The following is a 13,489-nucleotide window of genomic DNA, read 5'->3' as shown; positions in this document are numbered from 1 at the left end:
TATGGTGTGAGCGATCTAGAAATCCATGTATGGTGTAACATTATGATCCAAGTATCATTTGAGCATATAAATCTCTAATACCATTGAGAAATCAAAATTTTAGAATATACAAAAATAGAACACTTTTATTAGGTTAGTTCTTTTGTTTATGTTCCATCTTTTTGTTTGTGATCACTTTTACCATTATTGATGTAATATATCATTTCGGATATGAAATTGAGCATTTCACAGCTTTGTTAGATGCAAAAGCTACTAACTCAGGTGGTGATCAAGGGGAAAATATGTATGCTGCTATTTCAACAAAAAGTCATGCAATCTCATCGTAAAAGTGTACTATAGGATGATTGGGAGGTATATTATCTTCTTGCTTTTTGTAGTTGTAGGATTTAGCATAATGGTTTATTAAACTTCAATAAAGATCATATCTTTTAACATTCTTGTGTTTGTTTGTTTTAGGATCTCACTGGTCTTCTTTAATCAACGATACGCAAAGCGAAAAAAAACATGGTCTTCCATGATTCCTCTCAGGTGCAAGTTTATGATATAGTTGTATACTTTATAGCCAATAAAAGATTGATTTTAAAAAAAAACACGTTGTATAACTACCTTAAGAGTATTAGCATTGACCTTGATTTTCTCCTTGAATACGAAAAAGCTGGTTTCGAATTGTTTCATGTATCGGGGCCGTGACCGGAAGATTAATTATGATAAGGCTTCGGGTCTTGAGGAAAGAGAGATTTAGACCCTTTTTGGATGTGGGTATTGTAGATTAGGTGATCCGGAAGTTCGGTTCGTGTTTTGGATCCCAAGGGTATATCAATTAAGGGTGTTGAACGGGTAAAATTTTCGGGTTTCAGGTAGAACGGGTATTTCCTTAAGAAAATATTACCCGATACCCGACCTATATTGTAATTCGGGTTTTCGAGTTTTGGGTATTTGGGTTTGAGATCGGGTCGGGTAATTATCGGGTATACCCGAAAATTTCTTAAATGACACTTATTGATATTTTTTTTACATGTTGGTTGGTTTAATAAAAAATTGGCTAGGAAAATACTCCATACAATTAACAAGTGCATCTATAATAACAATACAAATCATTATAATATGATATGTACTTTTTTAATTCCATTACGTGCGATAGAGAGAAAATGAGAATTGTGATGATGGTTCAGGACTTCAGCATCAGCGTCGTATTCCCTTTGCAAGTTTGCGTCGATTGTCGAGTCGTCGTTCATAAGAAAGAAACGAAGAGTTTTGTTTTATTTGAAGTGTGCGTACGTGACTGCATTGCATATTTGATATTATTTAAAAAACGAATTCGGGTATTCGGGTATACCTGAAACTAAATATTCATACGTAAAACCTGACCTATATTATTATCAGGTTAACCTATTACCCGAATGTTCATACCCATTACCCGTTCTACCCGACCCATTCTACCCGAATTCGGAACGGGTCGGGTGGGTAGAACAGGTTTTGGGTTTTTTCGACAAGCCTAATATCCGTAATGTGTGAGTCTGGGCCTTTATAGATTTTTTTATTGTAATTAGAAAGGCTTTAAGATAAGGGTGAGTTGATATAAGTGTAGCGCTCCTTATTATCTTTCTGTGGATATAAAGAACATCACAATCGGACGTAGAACGAAGAAGTTATGACATTCGTAAGTTTGGTGGTTTAAGAGCTAAGCCTAGTACGATGGGTTTACAAGGAAGTATGTTGGCGTACTAGGCAGAAGAATCGCGGGCAACTTATGGAGTACGTTGGATGTACTGAGAGTACACGGTGCGTACTCCAGCTGGACGAAAACTTTAACTTTTAGGGTCTTTTCGCTATTTAAACAACTTATCTCACTGTGGGTGATCTTATTGATCAGCCTCCATCACGCTAAACCCTAATCTCTACCCTTACTCCCCTCCTTATGTTTCTTGAGCTCTTGTGAAGGATCTTAGTTTCTATTTGTGCATTTTGAAGAGATAGAAGGTTATTGAAGATTCATATATTACTGTGAAGCTTAGAGATATAGATTCATCATTATCTTTGCAAGCCATTTGAGGTATAAAGTTCTCTACTTGGTGGTTTATTATGCTAGATCTTGTTTTGGGACCTTGTTTATGCATTTTTGGGTCTTTTGAGCTAAAGTTGAGCTTTTGATCAACTCCTGAAGACATAGATGTTAGATCTTAGCTCCTTAGAGGTCCATTGTTCATAAAAATGCAAGCTTTTTGAAAGATATTAGTTCATGCATATGTTAAGAGCCTTATGAAGCTTTTTTTAGTGTTGGGTCCCATTAGGTTATGCATGGGTGTAAAGTAGCTAACTTTACGTATTAATTCGCCCTTTACAATCAGATATCGGAGCTTAGCTTAAGGTCTTAACCAAATAAGTTCTTAATGGAGTGGTTTGGTAATCTAGGGAGTACGTTGGGCGTACCCAGCTGGTACGTTGTGCATACTGGCCCCTAAAGGAGTACGCTAAGCGTTTGAGCATAGTATGACCCCCGTACTCAGCAGGTGGGCTTATGGGCTTGACGTTCATAGATTTGGGCCATGTTTTGGACTTTTAAGGTTTGGGCCTTGTTCGCCATTAGACTTCTAATTTTGGCATCGGGCTTTCTTGGAATTAGGCTCATGATGGTTTTTGGGCTCAATTTGGAAATTGGGCCATATTATGCTTTTTGTTGCTATTGGTTTGAGCTTCGGTTTTTGGGCCAAGTAAGGAAAGGGTAAAATAGACTTTCACCATGGGCATTTGACAATTGGACTAGGATTTCAGATATGGGTTGTGGACCAATTATGTATTTGGTATTATCTGATGTTGTTAGTGTGAGGATTTTCCGGACCGATAGTCCCGCTTTTATTTGAGATATTCAGCAACTTGAGGTAAGTCTCCTCACTATACTATGGGTCGAAGGCACCAATGTCAGACCATTGGCTTATGTATTAGGAAGACCAAGGGGTGGCCCTTGTCATTTATATGGAAGACTCGTAGGTGGCTCCTAGCAAATTTGTATGTAAGACCAAGGATCAGACCTTGGCAGTTAGATAGTTATGTATATGTGTTTAGATAGTATGCTAGTTTTCTTTGTGATACTCGCATGGAAGTCCAGGAGGTGGCTCTTGGCACTTGTATGTAAGACCTAGGGTTTTGGACCCTGACCTGGCAAGAAAAGACCATGATACAACTCGCGGCATAATGGAAAGACCATAGCTGACACATATCAATCTCTATTGTATGTATGGTATGTGGTATTTTGGGGAACTCACTAAGATTTGTGCTTACGGCTTATTGTTTATGGTTTCAGGTACTTCTGGTATGAAAGGGAAGGGCCTGGCATGACTGCATTGCATCCACCCATGTTTCCGCAATGTGATGATTTTAGGATTGTACTCTAATTATTGTTTTATTATAATCTATTTAAGAATGTTTGAATAAAAGATAATTGGAGTTTTGGTTGCATTAAAAAATTGAAATTTTTACCTCATAATTTTTTGGGTCATTACAGAATATCTTTTCCTACTTTACCCTTAATCATAGGCTAATCTTCTCTCTATTTCCTTAGTTACTATGTTTATCATGTACTTATATTTCCTTTCTTTGTAACCCTAAAATATGAATGAAAGAAACCTTTTGATCAATTTTATTATGGTATCAAAACGGCGTTAAAACAAAAATCAAAGGAGGTAACCATGCATGGCAAAAAAGAAAACAAAGAATATAGAGGCAGTAGCAATGGTGCCTCTGACCATAACTCGCCTTATTACCTTCATGCATCTGATTATCCAAGGAAGATGCGCGTTATTGACATGCTTACAGATGCAAACCACCTCGATTTGTCATAGGAAATGTTGAATTTCCTGTTCGCCAAGAAAAAGATTGGCTTCATTGATGGGTGAATCAAGAAACTTGCATCTAATTCAAAAGATCACATGGGCTGGATGACGTGTGACGCAATGATCAAAGGGTGGTTAAACACTGCTATGGAGAAATAAATCAAAACTAGTGTGAAATATGGAACGGCGGCTCAAGTGATCTCGGAAGATATGAAAGAAAAATTTTGAAAAGGGTTTGCCTCTAGAAAATATGAACTAAAGCAATCTCTTAGCACCACCAAACAAGAAAGGTTATCTGTCTCGGCTTATTGTATAAAATTGTGTGGGCAATGGGATGAATTCCAATCTACTTTTTGGATACCTACGTGGGACTGCAATGGTTATTATACCAAATGGTGCCACTATACCTGTTAAGAGTCGTAGGGATTGCACCCTACCCAATAAGAAGACAGTCAAAGACGTCCTTCATATACCAGATTTCACATGCAACTTAGTATCGATGAGTAAATTATCAAATGATTTAGAATGTGTTGTAATATTCCTTTTCCAAAAATTTGTGTCACGCAAAACCTGTATTCGAAGAAATTGATTAGAGAGAGTGATTATGTAAAAGGTCTATATAGGATAGGGATGATGCAAAAAGAAAGAAAAGTGATGATGAAAACTCCTGGTACAAGGCATAAGCGACTAGATCACACGTTTATCTCCAAACTTGATAGTGTTGGTCTTATTAAATATGTTTCTTTGAAGGGTTTTTGTGATTCTTGTAATAAAGCAAAATTTGCTAGACGTCCATTTCCAGTTAGTAAAACAAAAACATATGCTTGTTTTGATCTTATTCATTGTGATGTTTGGGGTAAATACTGAACACCCTCTTTTACACGAGAAAATTCCTTTCTTACAATAGTTGATGATTTTGATCATGTCGTTTAGGTTTTCCTCCCCAATTACAAACATGAATCTAGCATTCAACTCGTTAACTTACATAAGATGACTCAAGACCAATTCGAGAAAAACATAAAAAGATTACGGTGCGACAAGGGATGTGAATTTACATCAAATGGCATGCTTGATCTTTATGCCAAAGAAGGGATCATTCTTGAAAAAACAAGTCCCCACACAACTCAACAAAATGGTGTGGTGGAAAAAAAGCATTGTCATCTTTTATAAATGACGAGGATCCAAAATTCGAAGTGGATCTTCCTACAATGTCTTGGGGAGAGTGCATACTAACAACCACTCACATCATAAATCTTCTTCCTTTGAATGTGATAGATGGAAAGACGCCTTATGAAGTAGTGATCAACTGGAAGCTAGAGTATGAACACCTAAAGGTGTTTGGGTGTCTTGCATACTTTCAAAACACCAAAACCAAATGGGATAAATTTGAGCCAAGGGGGAGACCAGGGGTCTTCTTAGGTCACCTTTGGGGCACGAAGGTACATAAGATATATGATATAGAGCATAAGAAGATCATAACTACAAGGGATGTAAAATTTGTAGATATTGTTTTCCCTTTCACAAAATCAAAAATAACAAAAGAAGACGAAGATATTTTCATTTCACCCAAATACTAGGAAGATGAATGCTTGCACAAAAATAAAAGACAATATGAAAGCATCACAAGTGAAATGAAACACAATGACAAGCATGAACACAATAAGGAGCCCACATATGATGTTAATGGGCTTATGCAATACAACAACCTGGATAAAGGAACTCAAAGTGAAGAACAATCTCGTGGGATTCCTGATGGGCCTGAAAATCAAGAACCAATTGTTGAAGATATGAATGCTAGAGTTGGTCCTGAAGTGAAAAAGATACTAACATGATACAGGTTCAAATCTACACATCTTCAAGACTTTCAAGTAAAGCTGCCCCTATCCTTACATCATGCGTATTCTACTCCTGACTCTGATCATGAACCTTCGACGGTACACCCTATAGCACATTTTATTTCATATAATAATTTTTCTAACTCACATAAAGCTTTTATGGCGACCATTACCCAATATAATGACCCAAGATTTTTTGCCCAAGTTGTTCAAGGTCCAAGATGGGTTGAAGCTATGAAGGGAAAAGTTGAAGCTTTAGAAGAAAACGGAACCTAGAAACTCCAAGAACTCCTAAAAAGAAAACGATTCGTAGACTCAAAATGGTTGTACAAGATAAAATACAAAATAAATGATGAAATTGAATGATACAAGGCGCGTCTAGTCAGAAAAGATTTCTCATAAATGGAAAGGATTGACTTCCATGACACCTTCGCCCCTGTGGAAAAACTTGTCACTATGTGAAGCCTTCTTGTTGTTACTGTAAAAAATGATTGGTGCGTTCATTGATTGGATGTTAACAATGCCTTCCTATACGGGGATCTGGGTGAAGATGTCTATATGAAGGTTCCACAAGGCTTTGGTAATCAAGATGAAAGGTGTGTTTGCAAAGTAAAAAAAAAAATTATTTATGGTCTCAAGCAAGCGTGAGGATACTGGTATAAAAATTCACTAGTTTCTTGACGGGTCTAGGTTCCAAACAATCAGACCACTAATTCTTTTTATACAAAAGGGAAGAAATAATTGTCACTTTACTTATTTATGTTGATGATGTAATCATTGCAGGCAAGGACGAAATCAAAATACAATAAATCAAAAGGGAAGCTTAATAAGGAGTTTAGCATCAAAGATCTTGATCAAATAAAGTTTTTTCTTGGTATCAAAGTTGTACGCATAAAGAAAGGGATGGTCTTAAGCCAACGTAAATATACGCTAAATAAATTAGAAGACACATGAATGATGGGTTGTCGTCCTAGTTTGTTCCCCATGGAGCAAAATTTGAAGTTGGACAAATGAAGTGATGAAGCACAGTTAGATGAGAACCAATATAGAAGACTTGTTTAGAGACTCTTGTATTTGCAAGCCACGGGACCCGACATTACCTACGCTGTCAACATCTTAATCCAATTCGTTGGAGATCCTAGAGTGAGTTATCTTGAAGCTGCTAATTGTGTGCGATGTTACCTTAAGGAGAGACCTAGGCAAGGCATTCTGCTTACCAAAGATGATGGTACCAATCTTACCGCCTACTATGAATCTGATTAGCTTGGATGTACAATCATCGGGAGGTCAAGAACATGTTACTTGTTACTTTTAGGGGAGCTCCTACATATTGGAAATCGAAAAAGCAATCATTGGTCTCTCGGACATCATCCGAAGCGGAGTATTGGGATATGTCATCTATTGTTAGAGAAATTTTATGGCTAAGATGGTTACTAAAGGAGCTCGAGCTGCCATGTGAAAGTCCCACTCAACAATTTTGTGAAAACCAAGTTACCCAACATATAGCAAATAATCCCATCTGCCATGAATGAACGAGTCGAATCAAAAGTGATTGTTCTAATACAAATTGACTCCAAATTACACATAGCTTGGCATTATTAATCTCTCTCCATGCGCCAACTTAAGGGGAAGTGTTAACCTTGATTTTCTCTCTAAATATCTTTTCCTATTTTAGTCCTTAATCACAAGCTAATCTTCTCTCTATTTACTTAGTTACTTTGTTTATCCTCTCTCTCTCTCTCTCACACACTCTCTTTCTCTCTCTCTTTCTCTCTCTCTCTCTCTCTCTCTCTCTCTCTCTCTCTATATATATATATATATATATATATATATATATATATATATATATATATATATATATATATATATATATATATATATCCTTTCTCTGTGACCCTTAAATATGAATGAAAGAAACCTTATGATGATCAATTTTATTAATTAGTGCGTGTCTCACGGATTCTGACGAATCGGAATTCTAGATTCCATTCCATAACGTGTTTTGTTGTGAAATAGATGGATTTCAGTTCCGTTCAGACCCTTCAAATTCCACATTTCTTAGATTTTTCACCATCCTAGGAAGGGGTAAAAGAATTTTTAAAAAAACAAAATAACCTATTTAAAATTAAATGTTTATGTATTTCAAAAAATCATATATATATATATATATATATATATATATATATATATATATATATATATATATATATATATATATATATATATATATATATATATATATATATAATTTGGATGTTGCAAATATAAGATAGTCAATGACCTTTTGAAAAAATAGAAAATTAATTAACAATGAATTTCATACTTATAAAAAAAATAGTTTAATGATCATTAGTTTATCTTCAATATATTTTTAAATGTGTGTTGAGTCAAATATGGCATTGTACTTTTTATTTGGTAGCATAATTTTGATGATCTGGTATCTATTCGTACAAGTTAATGATAAAGCAGATGTTTAGTTCAATTAAATGTCAACATTTCATATTTCTGATTGTGTTTGTGCTCATCCAACTAGCTATTGGCTCCTTGATTCAAACCTTCCTCAGTTGACAAAAACTAATAAATGATTTATCAACAGATCCGTGTTGTGGAGAATTTGAGATGTTTATTACATCACACATCGAAGTTGATCTTCCCACATATCATAAATTCATAAGTAAATGCAACTGTGGTTGTTTGGATTTCAGAATATGGCAACTTCTGTGGGGGTGTCTCTTTTACTACGGGCAAAAAGAAATTGTACCCAACTAAAAATCACAAAACTTTGTGCATGTAGAAAGAATGGGAAAACTTATAAAGGATTTATCAACATATCCTTGATTTAAACCTTCCTCAGTTGACAAAAACTTATAAAGGATTTATCAACAGATCCGTGTTGTGGAGAATTTGAGATATTTATTACATCACACATCGAAGTTGATCTCCCCACATATCATAAATTCATAAGTAATTCAACTGTGGTTGTTTGGTTTCTAGAATATGGCAACTTCTGTGGGGGTATCTCTTTTACTACAGGCAAAAAGAAATTGTACCCAACTAAAAATCACAAAACTTTATGCATGTAGAAAGAATGGGAAAACTTATGCATGTAGAAAGAATGGGAAAACTTATGTGTGAGCATAGAACATCTATAATGAGGGTTTAATAAGGGTTGAATAGATGATAACTAGGATTGAATAGAAGTAGAATGGAGTGTAGATGATGAAATAGAGTGGAGCTGAATGAGAGAGTTGTATGATCATTAAGTGGTTCAATAGATTTAATCGTTTCTTTTTCAATTAAATTTCAAACCAAATATATATTTAATCTTATTTTCTAATTACATTTACATTTGATTTCTATATTTTTTTTAATTAAACAACAATTAATATTAACCATATTTTTAGGTATTATATAATTGAATGTATCTTTTTTTTGGTGTCATATTTTTTCAAATAAATTAATCAAATGAAATATTAAAAAATAAAAACCCACTCAAAATGAAATACATCGGTTACAAATATAATAAATACAAATTTCGAAAAAATAGAATTTGTATATATCATTTTTTTATTAATGTATTTTTAGGTTTTGTGTTTTTAAATTAATGTATTTTAAGGTAGAAAATATTTTAGGTTTCGTAATTTTTAACTAATGTATTTTTAAGTAATTTTTTTTAGCTATTATGTTTTTCTATTTTTAAATTTATAATTATGTTTATAAATGTAATGATAATGAAATTCATTAAACTTTGTAAAGTTTAATAAGGTATGGATGCTAAAGAGTATAGTTAAATAAAAAATAAAATGTTGATGTGGGAATGATGTGACAATCCATTGAACTTCTAAAATTTCAATGGACTATGAATACGCTTAAGGTATGTAACTTATACTTTAAAAATAAGGGTAATTACAAATCTAGTTTTTTTTTTCTTAATTATTTATCAAAAAATAGCCCACAAAATAGTATTCCACTTATGGTTGACTGCGGTCAACGCCGTTTACTACTGTTTTAGGTCGAAAAGTACTCTTTCGTGCTAATGTTCTACTGTTTCACGAGCCCGTTTACTTTTTCGTGGCCCATTAGCCTATAGTATATAATGAAAAAAAATTCAGATTAGTCATTTTTCCTATTATTTTCTTTGGTTTGGGTACTTTTTTGTCTCAATGGAGCACCGGAAGAACAACCCAGTTTGTCTAATTTTCATCAAAATTTTACCATGTTTGTGATTAAGAGTAGGTTTTGTATATGAGGTTAAATTTTTTTTGAATAAAATTAATATATATATATATATATATATATATATATATATATATATATATATATATATATATATATAGGGTAAAGTGAATATACTTAACAACCTTATATAAGCTTAGGTACCTAACCACATCATACTACGTAATTTTGTATCATATTTGCATTGTAATCACCCAAAGTTCTTAAAATTCAACCTCATAACTCAATTGCTTCCAAAATCTTTGGACTTTCAGCATTATAATGACGTCTTTCTGTCGGAGACCCTCTGGTGGGCTTTATATACTACCGTTACAAATCAAATGGTGTAGGAAGAATATAATGGTAAATGTCTGAAAATCTTTGAAGTAAATCAAGTTAAGGGTTGAAGTTTAAGAACCTTAGACGATTACAATGGAAATATAATGCAAAAAAATGTAGTATAATGTGGTTAGGTACCTAAAGTTATATAAGGTTGTTAGGTATATTCACTTTACCCATATATATATATATATATATATATATATATATATATATATATATATATATATATATATATATATATATATATATATATATATATATATATATATATATATATAACCATAGGTTTCATACGGTGTACAAGTGCCAATGCACAGTTTGTGCAGTGTCGACTTGTATATCTTATAAATAAATTTAAAAAAATTAAAACCATAGACAAAACCCCAAAAATAATAGATTGAAATATTAAAAAAAAAAAAAACGTATTTTTTCCCGCCAAAACCGTAGGCTACAGTTTTCGATACCGTAGGTAAACCGAGAGGAAACCGTAGGTTTCCCAAAACCTACGATTTTGTAGCTTACAAATGAAAACAAAATTATACAAAACACAAAACAGTAGACGATATGACGAAACAGTAGACAATTTTCGAAACCTACGGTTTCGTGGGCTATATTTGGATATTTATTAATTTTTGGCTAAAAATTGATAATCACTTCTTTAATTTGACTAGATAAGTAAATACCCCTTAAAAATATAGCTGTAAGGTAAAAACGGTCTTACAATTTTTATGTGGCGAATGAATAACAAGAATTCCAACGTTTTGGTATCATATAAAACACAACTTTTGAATTTATTTATCCAACGTATTAACCAATTTTAGCGGCATATAATGTTTGCTGTTTTATATAATTTTTATTTTTTTTTGTTTTTTTGCAGTGTATTTATTTTGTCGTAAACTATATTCAATATGTATTATATGTTATTTAAACTATGACATTTTTCCAAAAAATAAAAAATAAAAATAATTCGGGCGAAGTAATTTGCTTGGTATTTTCATATACCAATCAAACTTTTGTAGATTTATATAGCATTATGTACTAAAATCATCAAGTTTAGTGTTAATTTAATTATTATTTTTCTTGGTATGTTCATATATGTTAAAAATGGCTTCTATGATTCATTATGGACTTTGTTTTCATCTGTTGATTAGAACAATAAGAATTACCTTACAACCTTTCCACAGTTGTTTTTGCGAGCCGATGGCCAATTTAAGACAATAAAGCTCCCTCAGTGTAAAGTGGTCAAGCAATGGTTTTGCAGGATCACCGATCAATTCCATATAACGAAGGTTCTTCATCTTTGCACCAATCAAACGTAGACATTGTTCTTGTTTATTTGCTAGCTCAGAGTTAAAATTCATTTTTATTGCTTCGATCTTGTCAAGTTCCTGTAATAGACGAGCAAAATGGTGTCACAAGTTTCATTAGACATGAACACACACACACACACACACACACACACACACATATATATATATATATATATATATATATATATATATATATATATATATATATATATATATATATATATATATGTAAAGGTTCAAATGAGAACCAAAAAAAATGTTAAGAACCGTAAGAACCTCTAATTTTAGATATTTATAAAGGGTTTAGGGTTCTTAACCCTAAACCCTAAACCCTTTATAAACATCTAAAGTTAGAGGTTCTTAGGGTTCTTAACATTTTTTGGTTCTCATTTGAACCACTCTCTACATATATATATATATATATATATATATATATATATATATATATATATATATATATATATATATATATATATATATATATATATGGCTAGGTTAAAGTGTTTTTTACATTTATTGTGTGCTAGAATGCACCAATAGAATTTAGTAAAATTATATTATTATTTAATTAAGTAATGATAGATATTAAATGGTTTCCATAATTGTATGTATATTAAATGATATCCATAATTATAATTTTCTTTTTATATAAATTAATTAAATTCGTCATTAATGTCAGCAATAACATTCTTTCAGAATGAATTCGTATCTAGGTTTTTATGTCAGCAATAATATTATTTCAGGACTCACTCACTTAAAATACAATAAAATTGTATTGAATATGAAGAATGAGGGTGTATTCTAGTAGAATATACTATCGTTCTCCTAGAATACACTTTTATTATTTTATATATGAATTCATTCTGAAAGAATATTATTATTAACATTAATGACGAATTAAATTAGTTTCCATAAAAAGGAATTATAAATATGGATATCATTTAATATACATTTAATGTTACTCAATTCTTATTGGTGCATTCTAGCACACAATAGATGTGAAAAACATTAGAACCTATATATATATATATATATATATATATATATATATATATATATATATATATATATATATATATATATATATATATATATATATCATACAGACTCTAAATATTAGCCCTTTTTTGGAATAAAGCTCAACTTAATTTTTCCTCAAAATGATCTTTTATATATATATATATATATATTTTTTTTTCAATTTCATCTTTTAGTAGGTCAACCGGTAATCATCTGGTTTTATACCAAAATATCAGACAAACAATAAACTTTTAATTTTCGAAAAAAAACCTCACATTTAACAAACATTTTCTTATGAACCGACTTTTCCATTTTGGTTTATAATTCTCATGTTTTTTTTGTTATTCTTCATGGTGTTATTGATAGTATTTAATATTAAAATTTGAAGGTAAATCTGGATTGATGTGGTGTCTAATTACTATTAGATTTTGATATGTAATTTGTCATCAAGAATTTGATATAGTAATCTTTTTCTTTGTTTCAAAATAATCAAATGGTTTCTTCATACAGGCAGAAAACCATTAAGAACACTATAGAGAACAAAAAAAATATGAAAATTATGAGTCAAACAAAAAAAGTTAGGTTAAAAAAAAAAACCCCGAGTTTCAAACGAATATATTGAGAACATTATGGATCAAATTAATTTTAAGATTGAAAATATTTTTAATCGGAAAAACATGAAAGCTGAAATTATATTCCACAAAAAAGTTTGAAAGTTTTTTTTTGGAAGAATAAAAAAATAAAAACATGGGGTTTTTTCGGAAAAAAATTGTTTAAAACTGGGTGTTTGCCCATAAACTTGCTAAATGTGCTACATTAAAAAAAAATTGAAAAAAAATGCAAGGTCTCCTTTAGGACAAAAATAAGTTGATGTTTAATCCGAAAAATCTGTCTCTCTTTCTCTCTCCCTCTGTCTCTCTCTCTCTCTCTCTCTATA

General features: G+C 31.8%; 1 protein-coding gene across 1 annotated transcript in view; it reads right to left on the bottom strand.

The window, feature by feature from the left end:
* The window catches only part of LOC111884754 (disease resistance protein RPV1), a gene marked incomplete at its 5' end in the record, with an annotated part of 36,450 nt that extends 24,840 nt beyond the window's left edge, over nt 1-11,610 (bottom strand). The window contains 1 exon segment of the mRNA XM_052765437.1: nt 11,389-11,610. Within this exon segment, the coding sequence (XP_052621397.1) occupies nt 11,389-11,610 (222 nt within the window).
* Between the last annotated feature and the right edge of the window lie 1,879 nt (nt 11,611-13,489).

This window comes from Lactuca sativa, chromosome 7 (genome assembly GCF_002870075.4).
Source record: "Lactuca sativa cultivar Salinas chromosome 7, Lsat_Salinas_v11, whole genome shotgun sequence".
Taxonomy (NCBI): Eukaryota; Viridiplantae; Streptophyta; class Magnoliopsida; order Asterales; family Asteraceae; genus Lactuca; species Lactuca sativa.
Note: the sequence above shows the minus strand (reverse complement) of the source record. Positions and strands in the feature narration are given on the sequence as shown.